The sequence below is a fragment of the Macrotis lagotis genome, chromosome 1 (assembly GCF_037893015.1).
Source record: "Macrotis lagotis isolate mMagLag1 chromosome 1, bilby.v1.9.chrom.fasta, whole genome shotgun sequence".
NCBI classification, from domain to species: domain Eukaryota; kingdom Metazoa; phylum Chordata; class Mammalia; order Peramelemorphia; family Peramelidae; genus Macrotis; species Macrotis lagotis.
The window spans coordinates 86,437,660-86,458,488 of NC_133658.1; the positions used below are offsets into that span (position 1 = coordinate 86,437,660).

The window sequence follows — 20,829 nt, forward strand, 5'->3', positions numbered from 1 at the left end:
TTTATATTAAACATGAAAACAATACACTAAATGTTTTTCATGCTGTAATCTTTGGTCATGAAAAAAATCAATGTCTTGAATTGCACTAAAAATAATAGGGAACTAATATGTACTTGAATAAAAGTATATTTATAGCTAATATGAGTTTAAGTGGAATTAATATGCATAGGTCTTTTTAAAAATTTTAAAGCCTATAGAAATTTTCTGTCCATGGAAATTTATATAATTATTTAATATAACACTTATTGAATTAATTTATTCTTAGAATTAATTTTAAATGAACTCCTTTTTAATAACTTGGAATCTATCAGCATAATAATGTCTAATAAAAGAGATTACCTAATCAAAGTCAATCAACCAAAGGAAGTGTTTTTTCTATAGGTTTTCAAATTGAATTGGATGGAGAAGAAAATGGCCTCTGTTCTTTTTGGGATGGTACCAACTTCAACTCTAGAGGAAGCTTTGAAAAATTTCCTGAAGGTAATCCTAGCTACCTACATTTTGGGGAGGCAGTAGGGTTGAGTGATGTGCCCAGTATCACACAGCTAATAAATATCAAGTAACTGATGCTGGATTTGAACTCAGATCCTTCTGACTCCAGGGCCTATGATTCACAAGTTTAACAGTGTTCCAACTAGCTAACATACTCTTAGAAGAATTAGTGAATTGAAATTATAATTCTTAATATACAATAACATCTGACACCAATTGTCTTGATTGTGTCTTGCTATGCTGTATCATGATGACTTTGGAAGAGAGAGAGTGAGGCAGTTGATTTCATGCAGTTCTACCTCATTTAAATCAAATTTATGTACACATCAAAAGACATCACCCATACTTTACCATTCCTCAAAGTCATGGCAAGTGATGAAACAGCAAGTGTGGATAAACCAGGAGTTGTAGTCACAACCCTGCAGACAGGCAACCCAGGCCATAGTGTTGTTTTCCCACTGAAAGCAGTAGTGAGATTCAGCAGCCCCCTGGGTGACTGAGCATCCCTTTACTGCTCACCTGCTTATATGAGGAAGGGGCTAGAAAAGGTACTCTAAAAATTGTCTGCTTACCCAACTCTGGCCTGATTACCACCACAGGCAGGAATCTCACAGTGCAGTCCAGGCACAAAAAAAAAATCTACAAAAACTTTTTCAAAGAAGATTCTACTCACCATTGGTCCATGAAATGTGTGTATATTCATAGATAACACAAGATCCAATAGACCTGAAAGACAACCACCTCTTGTGAGAGAACTCTGCAGGTATAGTATCCAAATAGCAGCCTTAAGGGAAACAAGGTTGGCAAATGAAGGCCAGTTTACTAAGTTAGAGTTGGATACATGTTTTTCTGGAGTGGCCACAGTGAAAGGGAACAACATGAGGCTGGAGTCAAAACTTATCTGGTCAACATTTTTGAATGCTTACCAGAAGGAGTGAATGAGACTCATGACAATGAGATTGCCACTTCCAGGAAAATGTCATGCTACCATCATCAGTGCCAATGCTCCCACCATGATGATCACAGATGAAGTTAAAGAAAAATTTTATGAAGATCTGGAGACCCTTTTCATCAATGTACCAAAAGAGCACAAGCTTATAATTCTGGGTGATTTTAATGCTAGAGTAGGCTCAGATTATTAAATATGTCAGGGAGTCCTTGGGAGGAATAGAGTTGGGAACAACAACAGTGATTACCTACTACTGAAGATTTGCACATCCCATGACCTCCTCATCACAAACACTGTCTTCCCTTTACCTAAATGCAATAAAACTTTCTGGATGCACCCCCATAGCAAACATTGGCATTTATTATACTATGTGATTGTAGGGAGAAGAGACAGACAGGATATTAGAGTGACAAAGGCAATGTGTGGTACAGAGTGCTGGACTGATCACAGACTCATCTTCTCTAAGCCAAATATTCATATTCAATCAAAGTAGCAGCCCCAAGGCAAAATGAATACTAGAAAAATTGTTGTATCCAAAGTATGGATCTGCTTTTTTTTTCCTGCTGCTTGTGCTAATTTTAGTCTAGCAATTAACACCAAATTTTTGGTCTAACAATTAACACCAAACAAAGATTACAGTGTCTCTCTGATTGGGAAGAGTTTATTGCTAACTTGGAGGGAAACTGAACCAACACACAGTTGGCAAAAGTGGAGCAGAAAAAATAGTGGGCAGCTTTCAGAGATCTAATATACAGCACTGCATTTCAGAGATCTAATATACAGCATTGCTCATTTGGAGCAGAACATTCACAAACACCTAGATTGGTTTGATGAAAGTGATGGGAACATACAGAAGCTGCTAAATGAAAAAACAAGAACTCCATAGGGTTTACCAGCAGCATAGTTCATCCATGTCTAAGAAGGAAGTATTTAATTCCATCAAAAGTAAAGTACAGGGGTGGCTAGGTGGCAGTGAATAAAGTACTGGCCCTGGAGTCAGGAGTACCTGGGTTCAAATCCAGTCTCAGACACTTAATAATTACCTAGCTGTGTGGCCTTGGGCAAGCCACTTAACCCCACTGCCTAGCAAAAAAACAAGCAAACAAAAAAAAAAAGTAAAGTACAAAGGGCGGGTAGGTTGCACAGTGATTAGAGCACTGGCCCTGGAGTCAAGAGGACCTGAGTCAAATCTGGCTTCAGACACTTACTAATTACCTAGCTGTATGACCTTGGGCAAGTTGCTTAACCCCATTGCCTTAAATAAATTTTTAAAAAAGTTTTTAAAAGATGCTAAAAAAAAGTAAAGTACAAGCAAAGCTTAGAGAGATGCAGTATTCTTGGCTCAGTAAGAAGGCAGATGAAATTCAATTTTATGCATATAGTAACACACCAGAATACTTTTATGATGCCCCTAAAGGCTATTTTTGGGCCAAAGACATATGGTGCATCTGAACTACTCAGTGCTGATGGAACCACATTGATTAATGATAGGGACATGGTGCTAGAGAGATGGGTGGAAGGCTTCCCTAGTGTTTTTAACAGACCAACACCAAGGAAGCTAGTGACCCTTTACCTCAAATTGAAGTCAGTTAGTCCCTAGCTGAAGTTTCAAATGAACAAGAGGTTTAGTAAACCATTAAGCTCCTTTCAAATGGCAAAGCACCTGGTAGGGATTCTATTCCAGCTAAAACCTACAAGATGAGGATTCCATTGCTCATCCAAAAACTGATTGAAGTTTTCTAGGTTAGGGGCAGCTAGGTGGCAGTAGATAGGGCACCGGCCCTGGAGTCAGGAGTACCTGAGTTCAAATCCGGCCTCAGACACTTAATAATTACCTAGCTGTGTGACCTTGGGCAAGCCACTTAAACCCATTGCCTTGCAAAAAAAAAAAAGAAAAGAGAAACAAAAAGGAATTTTCCATGTTATATGGCAAGAAGAGGTTATACTCCAAGAACTCAAGGATGCCTCCATTATCCAGCTCTATAAAGGAAAAAGGAATAGATTGTCCTCTGACAATCACAGGGGTATTTCTCTTTTAGTTATTGCTGGTAAGATTCTTTCCAGAGTCCTTTTTAATAAGCTAATCCTTCACCTGGAAGAAGATGGTCACCTCCCTGACAAGCAGTGTGACTTCAGAAAGGATCAAGAAACAATCGATATGGTATTTGTTGCCCAACAACTCCAGGAAAAATGCCAGGAACAGAACAGAGGTCTATAAACATTAGTAGATATGATTAAGAACTTTGATACCAGTTGTGAGGGTTTGTGGAAAATTACATCAAAATTTGGTTGCCCAGAGAAGTTCATCAGTATTTTACATCAATTTCATGTCAGCATGCATGCCTGGATTCTGGAAGTGGAAGATGCTCTCACAAGATTTCCCAGTCACCAATGGAATAAAACAAGGATGTGTCCTTGTTCCCATGCTTTTTAGTATGATATTTTTAGCCACGTTATCAAACACCTTCACTGAGAATGAACATGGCCTCAAGGTCAGGTACTGCACTGATGGCAAATTCTTCAACTTGAAAAAGCTACAAGCCAAGACAAAAGTTGAGGGAGTGTTGTTACATAATCTTAGGTTGGAGATGATTATGCACCCAAGGCAATCTCTGAAGCTGAGATGCAAAGTATGGATTGATTCTCTGCTGCTTGTACTAATTTTGGTCTAACAATTAACACCAAGAAAACCCAGGTGCTCCATTAGCCAGCACTACATCAGCCATATGTGAAGCTATCAATTGTAGCAAATAGAGAAGTTTTGAGTACTGTGGACAAGTTCACTTACCTTGGCAGTGTCCTTTCCAAGGAGGTAGACATTGACAATGAGGCTGACATATGCATTGCCAGAGCTAGCACAGTATTTGTAAGACTCCAAAAGAAAGTGTGGGAGAGAAGAGGTCTTTGCCTGGCTACCAAACTGAAGGCCCACAGAGCTGTTGTGCTGACTGCATTGCTATATACCTGTGAAATTGGGACAGTCTTCCAGCACTAAATCAGGAAACTGCATAGCTTCCATTTAAATTGTCTGAGGAAGATTCTGAAGATCACTTGGCTGGAGAAGATACTAGACACTGGGCTCCTTATCTCAAGCTAAACTACCTAGCATTCCAACATTACTACAGAGTGAGTGCAACACAATGGGCTGGACATGTTAGAATGCCAGACATATGCTTGCCAAAAAAACTTTTATGGAGAAATCACACAGGGAAAACACTCACAAGGGAGGCAAAAGTGATACCAAGATATCTTGAAGGTCTTGTTGAAGAACTTCAGAATTTATTTTAAAGCTTGGAAGAATTTGTACAGGACTGCTTAGCATGGTGTGCCCTCATCAGTGAGGGTGCTGCACTCTATAAGAAGGGTAGAATTTGAAGCAGCTCAAAAAAAAGTGACATACATAAATTTATAGTACCCACCCCAGGTGTTTACATGGACTATTTGTGACCAACTTGTGGTAGGACATTCCAAGTTCATATTGGGTTAATCAGCCACAGTCAGACACACTGCAATTTGTCTCAAATACAGTGGTGTCATTTTGGTCTTCTTTGATAATAAAGGATGAGAACCAATCAGCTAACCATAGAAAATACTGATTGTATTGAGTACACTGTCTCTAGTGGGAAGCACTGAAAAGACAAAGACAAAAGGCAAATAATCTGTTGGTAACATATATATGTATTACTCATGTACACTTGTGCAGTTGGATGTAGCATTGAAGTTTATTCTGATAATAGTAGTTGCATGGTAAAACTCTTTTCCTTTACATATATATAGACATTAGTTAGAACAGGAGTTTGCATTCTTTTAGGGAAGTAGCATGTACATAAATGTCAGAGAGAAAACAAAGCTAAGGTCAATGGGGAGGAGGAATCACAGTAGCAGTAGCAGGAAAGGCTTCATTCTAGAAGGTAAGTTGAATCTTGAAGGAAGCAAGGGATTTTAAAAGTCTGGTAAGAACAGAGTGAATACTAGGTAAGAAGGTGTCCAAAGGAAAGGCACAGAGATGTGAGATGGATGGATATATGAGGAAGAGTGAGAAGGCAGTTTGACTAGACAGTGGAGTGAAAGAAGGGTATTAATGTGTAAAAAGCCTGAAAAGGTCAGTTGTCTTTTTTCTAGAAGAAGAAAGGGAATAAAGGGAAAGGGAAGAAGCAGAAGGAAAGAGAAAAAGGAGGAGGAGGAAGGGGAAAGGAGAAGAGGAAGAGATAATGATGGTGATGATGGCATTGGAGATAGTGGTAGTTATGATCTGGGAGATGATATAAAGGATCCAATATCATCCCAACCTACAACACAACTTACACTATCTGCCTAGTTCCCAGGATCATCTCTTTTGGGGGTGATTCCTATTCTGGAGACTCTTTGTAAAAATCAGAGGCACTCGTCTTAAATGTGGCCAACAGAAGATGCCAATAACTTTTAGAATCCCACTTCCTTCCATTATCAGAACCACAGAGTGTCAGAGGTGAAAGGCCCTTTAGAGGGGCCCTGTAGGCCAACCCATAGTTGAAAGAGAATCACTATCTGTGACAGTCATCCTTGAAAACTTGTAGTAACCTGAGACAGTCTATTCTACTTTGCAATAATTCTAAGTATAAGGGGGATCTGCCAAACATCTATCTTAAATCTGCTTAAATTTATTTCTAGGTAAATTTTGCTCATTACACCTAAATATTCTCTATGAGGCCAAGTAGAATGAGTCTACTTTCCTATGATATCCCTGCAAACTAATCAGACAGCTATCATACCTTGCCTCTCCTTGCCCCTATCCTCACATTTCTTCAGACTAAATATCCTTAATTCCTTGAATTCATCCTCCTTAGCATGGTCTATACAGGCTTCTCACCGTCTTGTCACCTTCCTCTGGACCTGTTCCAGACTGTCAGTGTTCCTGCACTGTAGTACCCAGTACTCTAGACCAGGGCATCATATAGCACTCCCCTTACCCTCTCTTTTTTGAATGTTCTGTTTTCTTAATGCAGCCTAAAATCACACTGGGTATTTCTGACCCATTTTGAATTTGCATTTTACTAAATCTTATCTTTTTTACTAATCACTTCTCTTCAATCTCATACTTGAAAATAAATTTTAAAAATTCAATTATTCAAGATATCTTGAATTTAAGTAAATAGATATTTATTTGCCAAGGAAAAGTTATTTCAGAAACCATATATAAAGTTATAATCAATTTCTGTATAGATATCAACTAATACAGTTTTTATAAATTGATCCAAAAGCAACTGGTATTTTCTTCCAAAAGATAGTATAGTATTGTATCTGATTAAAATGATATACCTTTATTTAAATAATGTATTATCTTAATGAAATTTGAATTTTGACATTTGAAATTGATGAATTTTATTCTCATTATTTTTCAATTTCCCCTTGTTTTCATTTTGTTTTTCTTTGACTAGGCTGAAGAGTTAAAACCTGGATATTCAAAGTACAACTATGTATATTTGGCAAAGGTAACTAAAAATAATTTTAAGAAAGTTTTGAAATTTTGTGGGGGGTGGTTTAGGATCTTAATTTGAATTTTTTTTTCAGTGCTATAAAGAACTTGGACAAAAAGAAAATGCTTTGACGTATTGTGATTCTGCTTCACTAGTTGATTCTGTTAACAAAAAGGTAAGGATAAATCTCAGTGACTGAGCCAAAATTTCTATTTTCACTTTCTCTTTTTTTTCCTTATGAGGGAGATTTGGAGGGGAAAAGAGACGAGAAGAAGCAGAGATGTTGAGAGTATTATATTTTTGAAAATGTAAAATATAGCTTAAGAGATAATTAGCTTATGGACATTTTAATCTTTATTTGTTTCAGAGACATTCTGACTTTGGTTTTCTCCATTCTGCTAAATATATTCTTAGTAGTGGTTAGTCTTCTAGAACAAAGTGTTTGTGAGGCATGCTAACTAGTTGTAAGTCTGCAGTCTACAGTCTAGCAATCCCACCTGAAGTTAAACAGGGAACAGAATGATCAAGATAGAGAAGCAAGGACAAGCTAGTTAGTGTGTCAGAGAGCTAGTGGAGAAGTAAGGAGAGAGGGAGCAACAGAAAGAACCAGGAGTTTGGAAATAGGTAGGATACAAAAACTTCCCACTCTCTCCAGGAGGCACCCTGGTCAGAGGTGAGAAGAGAGGTGAGCCTGCCAGAAAACATTTCTACTTGTCCCAGCTCCTGTTTCCTGCTCCTTGTGCTCTTGCTTCCAAAGGAGAAGATCCCCCACTACCTCTTCTCTAGCTCTGCCTGTTCTTTCCCACCTTTTGTGACTACTTCAATTCCAAACAGGCATCTTTAGTTTAGAACTATAACAAAAGGTGCTTCCTGGAGGGCAGCTAGGTGGCTGGAGACAGGAGTACCTGAGTTCAAATCCGGCCTCAGACACTTTATTATTACCTAGCTATGTGGCCTTGGGCAAGCCACTTAACTCCATTGCCTTACAAAAAAATTTTTTTAAAAAAAAGTTGCTTCCCAGGATATTAAAGGAAAGCTCTTCCTTCAGAAAGACCTCCAGCCCTATGAATAAGGGAACTGAGTTTCAGAGAGGTGATATTATTTCACCACTGCCACCCAGCTAGTAAGTCACAAACCTAGGACTTAAACACAGGTTTTCTGACTACAGTTCAATGCTTTTTCCACTAAGGCCCCACTGTTTCCTGTGTTGGAAGTTATATAATTTTGATAGCATTCAGTGATTGGCACACTCTTCAGATGAGACACAAAGAGAACAGGGCCACTGCCATCTTCTGTTCTTTTCAATCATTCTCTCATAATCCCCAAGTTCTACTTTAGAAATGTTAGGTGAATTAGAAGCCTAACATCAAAGTTGGAGTTAATAGCTATTGGATTATTTTCCATATATAAAACCTTTCCTTAAAAAAAGCCAATGAAAACCTATCACAACCAGACAGCTGAAAGAGGCCAGACCCAGTCCCAGACTGTAAACATGAAGGGCCCACAGCAGTATGAGGCAGAACACTCTGTATTTTGGATAAAGACTGGACCAGTTGCAAAGCTTTCTCTGATTCTGAGTGACTTTGGGCAAAAGGCACTGGACTCTCCCAAATGAAAAGTCAGGCCAGAAGGGCTCTAAAATCCCTTTCAGATCAAGATTTTATCCACTTAGCCTCCACTCCAGAAAATAAGTCAACCACAAATAATGTGTGTTTAGAGAGCAATGACATTTGCCCCACATTATAAAAGAGGTCCTGTGTTCAAGTGTTACTTCTGACTCATAACAGTTATGTAACCAGGACCAAGTTACAACCAAGTTACAATACCAGTAGTCAACTTTCTAGGACCATAAGTTGCAGACAAGTTTCCGATTTCCATCCATGGGAGTAGGGAGAGATTTTCAAAAGAAAGACACAAGATTATTAACAGTTATTATGAACAGTTGTTCAGTTGTGTCTGACTCTGTAAGACCCCATTTGGGATTTTCTTGGCAAAGATGCTGGAGCAGTTTGCCATTTTCTTCTTCAACTGGTTTTTTAGATTAGGAAATGGAGGCAAATAGTATTAAGTGCCTTGCTCAGGTCATATAGGTATTAAGTGTCAAAGATCAGAGTTGAGTCTTCTTGAAGAAGTGCTTGATCCGTGGCAGCTAGGTGGCGCAGTGGATAGAGCACCAGCCCTGGAGTCAGGAGTACCTGGGTTCAAATCCGTTCTCAGACACTTAATAATTACCTAGCTGTGTGGCCCTGGGCAAGCCACTTAACCTCATTTGCCTTAAAAAAAAAAAAAAAAAACCTAAAAAAATAAAAGGAGAAGTGCTTGATCCAGTGCTCTATCCACTGTACCATCATCTCACTGCCCTTATTGACTTCTCAAAACATTGAAAAGCAATTTAAAGAAAAAAGATAAATCACAGAGAGTTTAAGTGTACAATCCAGCTAAGTCAGATCATTCCCTAGAATATTTTTAGGTTAAGATAGTACTATTATATCTATATCTATATTTGGAGAGAGAGAGAGAGAGAGAGAGAGAGAGAGAGAGAGAGAGAGAGAGAGATTGAGAGATTCCCAATGTATTTGGACTTGATTACCATGAAGCTAGGTGGCACAGAGGACAAAACACTGGGCCTTAAGTCAGGAAGACCTAAGTTCAAATTCATCTCCAAACACTTATCAGCTATGTGACCCTGGGTAAATCACTTAACATCTGCCTCAGTGTCTTCATATGTAAAAGCACCTATATATGCTATACTATAGCACCTATCTCTTAAGAGTTGTAAAAATTGACTCCAAATGAGAATAGTGTTTTTTCCATTTCAAATAATGATAAATGAGTCAAACTATTCTATGAAGGTGCAAATGGAGAGTTTAAAACAGCTTTAAGTTCAAAGGAGAATACTATTGCAGTTTACTTCAGAGCAAGAATAAAGAATGAGAATTAAACTTTTGGGAGCTGATAAGGTAATCAGAATTAAGGGTATAGAGAGAAATAAGGTCCCAGAATAGAGCTTTGAAGTGTACCCACAGATAGAGGAAGATGATGACTCTGCAACAAAAAAAGACTGAGAAGGAGCGATGAGAAAGACAAGTGAGAGAGAAATATCTCATAGCCTCATAGAGAGTATTTAAGAGGAGAAGTCAACAGTGTTGACATTGTTCCATAGAGGTCAAGAAAAATGAAGATTTGACAAATAGATCATTGGTAACTTTGGAAAGGACCATTTTGAGAAGGGATTAAGAGAAGAAACAGAATCAACAAATGTAGGTACCTTTTTATAAGCTTTTTGAGGGCAGCTAGGTGGCATAGTAGATAGAGCACTGACCCCAGAGTCCAGAAAGACCTGAATTCAAATAAGACCCTTAATGCTTCTTTTTGGTTTTTGTAAGGCATTGGGGTTAAGTGACTTGCCCAAGGTCACACAGCTAGGTAATTATTAAGTGTCTGTGACTGGATTTGAACTCAGATCCTCCTGACTCCAGGGCCAGTGCTGTGTCCACTATGCCACCTAGCCACCCCCAGACCCTTAATACTTAACAGTTGTATGACCTTGGGCAAGTCACTTGATCCGATTGCACCATTAACACCCCCCCCCCCCACCAAAACAAAGGAAAAAAAAGTTTGCCTGTGAAAGAGAACAGAGCCATAGACTAAGATAATGTAAGGGTAGATGTTAGAATCAAGTCAGATGGTATCTCTTTTTAAGATGAACAACTGGGGAAGAAAGATTTGAATAATATTAGAAAGAGAGAAAAAGAAAAAACATTAGAAATTAAAAAATGAAGAGAAATTGATAATGGATGTGAATTCAAAAAGGCACAATGGACAGGTTTGACAAATCCACAGGGTTAAGGTAGATGATGATAAGAAAACAGGAAATGAGGATTGGAAAGAGGAATATTTAGTCTTAGGAAACTGGGACAGAAAAGTAAGAAGTGGTGAGAGTTGCAAACCATAAGGTTTCAATAGAACTAACCTCCATCAACTCTACTAGTGATAGCAGCAGAGTGAGAATACTCTCTGTCTCAGTTCTACCTCAGATTTCAAAACTACTGCCAAACATTTACTTCTGTGAAGAGGAAATCCTGTTTAAAGAGCTTTTCCTTGTTTGGGAGTCTGACTCTAATCAGTGTGATGTTTTTATTCTATAACTGAACATGTTGCATGCTTCTCAAATATCTTTCTCATTTCTGTACCACTGATGCTCTTACTCATTTACAACATAGTGATTTTATTATATGTAGAGTTCATTAATTCCATAAGGATTTAATTAGCACCTATTCTTTGTTAAGGACTAGAAGAGATACAAAGATAAACCCATACATGGTCCTCACCTTCAAGCACTTATAATCTGGTAAAGTAAGTAAAACACAAATAACTACAATGCAAAGCAGGATACAAAAAAACATCTGTGATAAAAAGATTTTTAAGGAGTAGCTAGAAATCATGGAAAGCATTTTACAATTTCCAAAATGCAAACCAATATTCTTTTCTACTTCCATTCAATTCCAGGCTTATTTCATTTTTGTCTAAAGTGTCAATCCAGATAGTGGACTTGATGTTCTAACTCAGAGAACTTGATGTTCTAACTCAGAGAACTGCCTCTCCAGATGCTTATGTGGTTGATAAAATTTTCATCCATCATCTTTTACTATATACACATTAAGCACAAACTGACTGTAGATTGTTAGACCATATTATGCATCTAATTGAGAAAATTCTATAAGTTAAATCAGTAAACATTATTAAGAATTTATTATATGCTCAATGAGGGGGATTGGGATGGGAGGAGGAGAGAATTTGGAACTCGAGAGTTTTAAAAATGAGTCTTAAAAACTTATTTTTTTAGGGGCAGCTAGGTGGTGCAGTGAATAGAGCACTGGCCTTGAAGTCAGGAGTACCAGGGTTCAAATCTGACCTCAGACACTTAATTACCTAGCCATGTGGCCTTGGGCAAGCCACTTAACCCCATTGCCTTAAAAAAAATCTAAAAAAAAAACCCAAAAACTTATTTTTGCATGTAATTGGGAAAACCAAGATTTGAAAATGACGAGTTTATTATACACCAGGCACTGTGCTAAGCACTGAGGATACAAAGAAAAAATGGAAAATAGTTCCTATTCTCAAGGAACTTACATTCTAACAGGGAGACAATATGTGCTTGAGTAAGTGTATACAAGAAACATACAAAATATGTAGAAGGGAAGATTATCTATACACTATATCAGAAAACAAAAGCAGCTGGGTCAGGGGGACCAGGAAAGGTGGAATGCAGAAGGTGGCATCTAAGATGAATCAGGAGGAAGAGCATTTCAAGAGTAGAGAAGAATCAGGACAAAGACCCAGAGAGGCATGATGAATGATTTCATGTGGAATGAAGACGAGGTGGACCAGGTTGGCAGGACACTCAGGTCTGGAGAGGGAGCAAAGGGAGGAACTGATCTGTAAAGAGTTTTAAATGACAGAGAGAGAGAGAGAGAGAGAGAGAGAGAGAGAGAGAGAGAGAGAGAGAGAGAGAGAGAGAGAGAGAGGAGCTACTAACTTGTATCTAGAAGGAAGAGGGAGCTACTAGAGTTAATTGAGTAGGGAGTTAATGGGATCAGACCTGTACTTTAGGAACATGGTGTCTGTGTGTAAAGATGTATTGTAGAAGGGACAGATTTAAGGGATGATTGAAGATGAGTTAAGATGAAAGAAGAAAGAAGGAAAGGAAGGAAGAAAGAGGAAGCAAGGTAGAAAAAGAAAGGAAGGAGGAGAGGGGAAGGAAGAAAAAGGAACCAGGGATGGAAGGAAGGAAGAAGGAAAGAAGGAAGAAAAAGGAAGAAAATAAGAAAGAAAAAAGGGAAAGAAAAAATATTAAGCATCCATTGTGTGCCAGGTACCATGCTAAGTTCTTCACAAATATTTTCTCATTTTCTCATTCTCATTCCTAAGGGAGGTACTGTTATTATCCTCATTATACAGATGAGGAAACTGAGGCAAGCAGTATTTAAAAGACTTGCCCAGGTTCACAGCTAGTAGGTGTCAGATGTTGGATTGACTCAAGGTCATCTTCCTTCAGGTCCATGTAGCAATGAGCTTCTTTGCACTTAAGTGGGGTGGTATTTAGATGACAGTCTATCCCACAACCTCTACTCCTATGCCACACTGGCACAGCCTTGAGAAACCAGTGAGGCATTAGAAGAGGAGAACTTGAGTGGAAATGGTTTATACCAAATAGGATGAATTCCACGCATATGCCCTGTTAACCTTGTGGCGAATGTTGCTTTAAGTCCTTAACTCTAGTGACCAAAATCTTCAGCTTCCAAGTTCTTTTGTACACTACCATCATCAAAAGCCAAGCCCTCAACTTGTGATGAAGAGCCATATCCTAAGTCTCTCCAGCTCTGTTGTTGCATATGCCAAAGTAAAATCTTTCTTTTCAAGTTCTATGATAAGATGGAGATTCTGAGCCTTCTAATAATTAGATGCAATGTAGGGGTAGAAAGAGTATTGCATGAGGAGAAGAGAGACCTGAGTTTGTCTAGATTTCAGCACTATCTAACTGTGTGACTTTGAATACTTCTTTTAACCTGTTTTTCTGATTTTTTTATTTGTAAAATAATGAGTTTGGACTACTGGATCTCTTGAATCCATTTCAGTTCTTATATTTTGTGATTACTGTGCATGAGCATATGAATTGCTTTATAAATGTTCACTAATAGAATTTCAGAACATATGAGAGAAGTTTTTTACTCTAATTTTTACGATGGTTAAAAAAAGGCATTATATCATTTTTTAATTCAGATGTTTATGATTCTCTCCTATTTCAGAATGAATGTTTATACTGTTCCCAGTATCATCATAATAGAAAATTAAATATCAAAAGATGATTAACATTCAACAAGAATAAAAGTTCTATGTGAATACTAGTAAATACTTTAAGCCAAGTTTAAGCAATATGAAAGCTCTAGTCAACTAATTAAAAATATCTAGCAGGCAGTGCATTAGCATTTCTCTTCCTGCCTCATTCATTGCTGCATTTTTTCAGTGGCTTTGCTCACTCAATCTTCCTAGAAAATGAGTCAATCCACTAGAAAATTCAGAGGAAGAAGGCCCTATGTATTTTCTTTTCAAATGAAAAGTAAAACATTCCTGCAAAGCAAAAACTGTAAGCTTAAAGTAAGGGGGGGGGAACTTCCTTACAATTAAGACTCCCTCAAAGTGAAGTGGTGGGTTCTTTCCTCACTGAAGGTCTTCAAGCAAGTGCTGGAGGATTGTAGAACAGATGTCTTGTGAGTATAACTCAACTACATAGGCTTTAGGTTACTTTCTACCTCTAAAACTATAATTCTTTGATTCTGTGAAAAATAAGGCAAAACTACGATGAAACAAGGAGAAGGAAAGAATTGGAAAAGGGGATTTTGTATAAGAGTTCTTGGGTTTGAATCTTCCATCTACCACTTCATACCTATGTGACCTTGGGCCAATCCCATAATTTCCCTAACTTCAGTCTCCTCATCTATAAAATCGGGGAGATGGGAAAGTATACCCAGTGACCTCTCATGACTCTTCCAGTTCTAAATCCACAGGATCCTAAGTGGAGGGTTTCCTTCAGCAAAGAATCCTTTTCTATAGAGGTGCCTTTCAAATGACTTCAATTCATCAAGCACAAGGGAGGGGATTTAAAAAATTAATATGATTCACTTTCTGTCCTCAAGGAATTTATAATATGATAAAGGAGGGAAAGGAGTTGTGAGTCATGAACATAAGTCATTTTAAGGCAAAGGAAAAAAGGATAAACTGAAATGTTAAAAAGAGCTTTTCCTTCCATGCCAACACTTCTTACAAAGTTGCTAAGAACACAGAAGATTCACCAACATGTTAAGCAAACTAGGACAGAAATTACTTCTCTAATATTAGTATGCTGTGATCTCCTTCCTCTCTTTTAGACTTGGGGTCCGGGGAGTCCAGTGTTCTGACTCTGGAGGGCTTAGATTTCCTGACTCTGAAATAACAGCCCATATACGGGTCATGTGCTCTTGTATTGGCTCCAAGTGGAGAACCTGAGGCCTTGGGAAACGCTTTTCTCTTAAAATCAATAAGATTCTTTTGTCCAAAACTGTGGAGAAATTAGCTAGCTAAACAAATAATGACTACTCTGTAAGCCTCAGCAGGAACATTAAAACTCATTGCTTCAGAGAAAAGAAACTCATGTATAAAAAATTTTTTATATAAAATTATGTCTGAAGCAAATAAAAGCAGTACTTTTTTAAAAATAATCACCATAATAACACCTACTATTGGAAAATAAGTAGAGGAAATTATTATGGTACACTAGATGTAGAATTATTAAAAAAGAAATTGAGGAAGGCACAGAATCCACAATAAATGAAGAATGTTTACTTTATGTTCAGAATGTTTAAGAATGTTTACTTTCCTGTATTGTGTCTCTTCCTCCCAAGATTTTTCAAATCTTATCACTTCTGCCTCCACAATCTTTCTTGAATTAATTCAGTTCAATCCAACATGTATGTAGTAAGTGCCAAACAGTATGGCAAGAACTGGGTAGAAAATAAGCAAAACAGAAATAAAACTTCAAGGAACTGACCTTCTGTTAGAGGGAAGAGAGACTGACAACATGGGCACAGACAAGTAAATTCAAACTACAATTTTTCCCTTCTCTCTACTCTTATTCACCTCCTAACTCAGCCCCTCTTCTCCTTCCCTGCTTCTGCCCCCTCCACTGTTATAACAGCCTCCTCATTGAGCTTCAGAGCCTCTTGTCTCCTGTCTTTCTCATAGCTGTCAAAATAATAGTCCTGGGACACAAGACTGACCCGGGGTCAGTGGTCTCTCTTTAGTGGTCTCAGGGACCACTGAGGGAGCTCTTAAAAACCCAACCCCTTTTCCAGCCTTTTTTCACATTGTTCCTCTTTATATGCTACATTCCAGCTGAATGATAATGAACTCCCCCAAATTCTCACCTTTCCCCATTCCCCCTCTCACTTGTATGCAGGTTCATGTAGGCCACCACTCGTGTATCTCCATCTCTTGAAATATTTCTCTTTTTTTTTTAAGACCTACCTCTGGGAGGTGAGGAGGAGTTGTCCTTCATTAAACCTTCTCTGAAACCTGCACCTCCACAAGCTGTCTTCCCCTCCACACTCTCAAATTTAATTTCTCATATTACTTGATGATGATATTGTTGTTGTTATTCGATCATGTTCTATTCTTTGTGACCCCATTTGGGATTTTTTTTTTGCAAAGATACTGAAATGGTTTGCCATTTCATTCTCCAGCTCATTTTACAGATGAGAAAACTGAGGCAAGCAGGGTTAAGTGACTTGCTCAGGGTCACATCATTAAGTGTGTGAGGCTACAATTGAACTCAAAGTACCAGTCCTGGAGTGTAGAAGAGCTAACAACTGTGCCATCTAACTGCTGCCGACAACAGCAACAATAGCAACATAGTTCACCATTTCTGTTTCTCATCCCCAGCCCATCTCTTCCACACCACCTCTGCCTTCTAGAGAACTAGGGCTGACTTCTTTGTATCTTTTTATTCCTATATGCCAGATAACTTAATAAAGCTTTGATGAATTGAATTGGAGTGAGCCTAGCTTGTTACTGTATGTAAATAGCCATCAGCTATCAACTCAAGTTATTGTTTATTGATCGGCTTTCACTTGACTCTCCACCTAATGTTCTGTGAGCCAGCAATACTGGCCAGCTTGGAGTTTCTCGAACTCAATCCACCATCTCTCAAAGCATTTGTATGCTCAGCCCCCTCAGCACTTCCTTCAAGACTCAGCTCAAATCCTTCCTTCTAGGAAATCTTTCCTGAGATTCCTTTCCCCCAACCCCAACGGGGTAAAGTTTCCCCTTGCCTAATTGCCCTCTATTTACTCTGTGTGTGTTTTGGATACCCTTATTCATATACATGCCATTTCCTCCAGTGAACTGTAACAGACTGGTTTTGCCTTTCTTTTCATCCCCAGCACTCAGCACAGAATCAGACTTGGGGTAAATTCTTAATAAATTCTTGCAGACTGATTTACTTATATCAATATATCATACCTCAATTATTACCATAACAATGATCTTTCTCATTATAGGGAATTGTGTCTTTTTTAAACTAGACATCTTGGAAGTCATTATTATGTGCATTGGTATTGGTGTTGAGTGTCTCTAAGGACACCTGAAAATTCTAAAGTAATTATTTGTTGAAAATATTCAGATGATACTGACATCAGATTCCAAGTCCAAGAGAGACATTACTTAGGGAATCTATTATTATCTTGACTTTTTATTAATAATATAATAGCCTGATATCTTTCTTATGTTTAATTTTAATAAAAAAAATTATTTTTTATCAGTCACTAAAAATAATTAAAGTGAAATTCAAGTATTGATTCATTAGTAAATCATTTAAAATATACATATGGCATACTTAGCAATTCTAGATAAATAATTATTTCAGTGTCCTATTAGTAACAGTTTCTATTTTCTCATTTAAGGAGAATGTCAACTAACTGCCATTTTAAAGAAACTATATCTTTATACATATATATGTTATAAACAGAGGTCAATAGTTGTTGGCCTTAATATTCTTTAAAGAAGTAGTTAATGAAGATATTCTAATTGCAGGTGCTAGAAAGAAGGCTGACTCTTTAGGACTGGAACATGACCTCTCAAGAGAAAGAGACTAAAATTCACAATGGAATTGATTCCTGAAATAGTTTGTTATGATGGAGAAAGTAGAACCCACACGGTCTCCTCCCAACTTAGCTGCAGATTTGCTCTGTGACCTTGCAGAAGTTGGAGACATTGTTGTACACCTAGATGAGATGGTCTCCCTAGCCTCCAAGGCTCTGTGTAGGACCCAAGCCTTCAGGAATAAATTTTAACTGTAATGACTGGTACTTTGACAAGAATGCCTAATGCTACCCACCCTCTGTCAGTACCACCTAAGAATGATGGAAATTATGTGAGAGTTATTTGTCAAAATGATCTACTTAAGCAAAAGCCCTAAGGATGATCTTGAGTTTATCCAATCAAATGAGATAATGCATGTAAAAGTGTTTTGCAGAACTTAAAGATATATATCTATGAATAAACGATAGCTATTTTGCTCTTCTAATTGCTTAAAGAAAAGAACATCTTCATCTCCCACCATAAAAAGTGTCTATGTACCTGTGTTGGGAATTTTCCAACATGTCTAGCTTCAAAGTAAAGCATCAACCCTCTCCCCATTCCTCTCTTTTCCATTTTCCTTGATCCCTCCAGTTTATCTGTTATATGGAATAATCATTCTGCAACACTTCTCCAGCTTATCCAAATTTTCATAGACATAAATTCTATCTAGTCCCTATTGAACCCCATTGTAATAATTACTGCTAAGAAATCTATCTTATCCCACCCCCATCCATAAGAGGAAAAAATCAAAAACTATTTCTATGGGAGGAAAGAAAAATATCTTAAAAGGAACATATTAAATCTCATTATGTGTTTGGTTTTTTTTTAGGATCATGAGGCACAGGAGGAGTTGGAAAATATAATCCTTTCTTTAAAGTAGATTTAAAATAAGAGATTTTACTTCAACAAACCAGATGCAACAACTTTAAAATACAAATGATGAAAATTCAAGTGGCAAACTATGCAATCTTTATCATTATGTATTTCTGTTTTGATTTGGGGGGTATGATTTATATTTAGAGGGTGATCTTTCCACCCTGGTAGTGAAGAAATGTGTTTTCTAAAGGCATTCCATGACTTGCAGAGTCACAAAGCTAATCATGTAACTGGAAGACTCCAAGACATCTATAATATTAATACCAAATTATTTCTAACAGTGTGTTTCTTTGTATATTTGATGTTCTATTTCCTATTGACTAATCATTACTAAAATATTCTTTAGAGTCTTTCTCCCCCCAAAAAAAGAAATAAAATCACAACAATAAAAGGAAATCATTTTGTTGAGTTTTAATTGAAATTCTGTCTTCTCAATATAAAATTCCTCACAGTGGATGCTATGAAGCTGACAAGTTTGAGATCTGGTGAGACAGGTCTGCAATCTAAATATGAGTCCCAGGGGAGTTAAAGAAGCCATTACTGGATGGTCCATACAGGACTAAATTGAGGGAAGCAGATTGCCCTCTGCTAGGATTCAGGACTCTTCTCGGCTGTCATGGAACCTACATTTATAGAGCTGATTGCAAGGTAGTCTTGCAAGTAACTGGGCTAGTTGTTACAGGAGATACCTCTTTCCCCTTTTAACCTAACCTAGTTACTAAAATCATCAGTGAAAATGGAAAAGGACATTGGACAACAGTAGTACAAAGTGGAGAGGGGGCTATAAACAATGAACTTCAAATAAGTGTTATGGGAGTAGTAGTACTAGGGAAAGAGAAGTAAGATAGCTGGGTGATGACCAAGTCTGATGTTGGTAGAACTACTCTTCTATATGAAAAATACCAGCAGGTGAAAAGAAAAGTATTCTCATTAAAACTTTGAGGTGGTCTGATGTAATCCATTCATAGAGAGTTGACCTTGAAGTCACAAGTACCTAGACATGGAAATTCTTGCTGGATGTGTAGCAGTGTAAATCATTGACCCTATCAGTGTTCCAGGCAATCCTTTAATAAGTAAAATTGCCAATAGGTGTCTCTTCTGCGGAAGGAATTTTCACAGTGGCAATTAGCCCCACAGATAAAATCCCAGAGCAACATGGGGAAAAACACTCCATAGCAAAAGGTCACTGATGAGTGCACAAAATCAAACTAAGATAGAGGATCTCTGAAATAAATCAATAGGAAAGACTTAGAAAACATTTTATTTTTTGCACTCATTTTTAGGACTATGTCCATTCCATAATCCACAATGCACAATTTGTAGTCTTTTTCAACTTGTCCACAAGATTTTTGCTGTTCAGTCATTTTTCATCTGTGTCCTGGGCAACTAGGTGGTATAAGTGGTAGTCATCTTCCTGAGTTCTAATCTAGCCTCATGCATTAATTATGCAACCCTAGGAAAGTCATTTTACTCTGTTTACCTCAGTTTCCTCATCTGCAAAATGAATTAGAGAAGGAAATGGCAAATCACTCCAGTATCTTTGTCAAGAAAACCCCAAATGGAGTCATGAAGAGTTGAACCCAATTGAAAAATGACTGAATAGCAACAATAATATTCCACTGCATTCATCTACCTCAAATTACTCTTATTCTCCAATTGATGGACATCTATTTTTGTTTTGAATTCTTTGCTGTCATTAAAACGTTTCAGTGTATGTGGAGCCTTTTTTCTTTTCAGTTACCTCCCTGGGGTACATATACATATACGTATACATATACATATACATATACACATACACATACACATACACATACACATACACATACATATACATATACATATACATATGTAGCAGTAGAATACTTGTGTCAAAGAATAAGGTCTTTTCTTCCCTTACTAATTAGCCTAATCACCTAGGGAAGAATCCTTCCTAGAATAATCAAATCTATGCTCCTAGAAACTGGTTAGGCCTTCAATAATAATGTAGTAAAAATCTTTTCAATGCAGGGTATTATTTTGAATTTTATAGTTAAAAATTAATAAGTATCTCCTTCAAATTAGGCCAAGTATTTTTGATTAAAATACTATCCTAATATAATTTTTGTAATTGAAGCCTAAAGAGACAATATGGCTTACTTACATGCCAATAAAACTTAATGCAGATAAAATCTAGTGACTGTTCTCAAAAACATATAGATTGATAGAATGAGAAACAGAATTCCAGTAAGTTCAGGAAAAAATGAACTAGAAACAATTTTTTTAAAAAAAGGAACAAGATAGTTTTACAAGTTAATTCTATCAAACATTCAAAAGACTTCCAATATTACATATTTATGAAAATAAAAAAGAAGACATTACTAAATTCCTTCTATGAACAAATGT

At 37.3% G+C, this 20,829-nt stretch overlaps 1 protein-coding gene across 6 annotated transcripts in view; it reads left to right on the forward strand.

The window, feature by feature from the left end:
* The window catches only part of RMDN2 (regulator of microtubule dynamics 2), a 114,396-nt gene extending 93,784 nt beyond the window's left edge, over positions 1 to 20,612 (forward strand). For 2 of the 6 annotated variants that reach the window (XM_074204009.1, XM_074204018.1), the window contains 5 exons: positions 382 to 480; positions 6,859 to 6,912; positions 6,992 to 7,072; positions 14,128 to 14,168; positions 18,401 to 18,886. In XM_074204009.1, the coding sequence (XP_074060110.1) occupies positions 382 to 480; positions 6,859 to 6,912; positions 6,992 to 7,072; positions 14,128 to 14,168; positions 18,401 to 18,434 (309 nt within the window). In that variant the 3' untranslated portion in view covers positions 18,435 to 18,886. Of the gene's footprint in view, positions 1 to 381; positions 481 to 6,858; positions 6,913 to 6,991; positions 7,073 to 11,186; positions 12,423 to 14,127; positions 14,169 to 18,400 lie in introns of those variants that run through there. The other 4 variants (XM_074204000.1, XM_074204041.1, XM_074204027.1 and 1 more) reach the window with 4 other exon arrangements.
* The last annotated feature ends 217 nt before the right edge of the window (positions 20,613 to 20,829 follow it).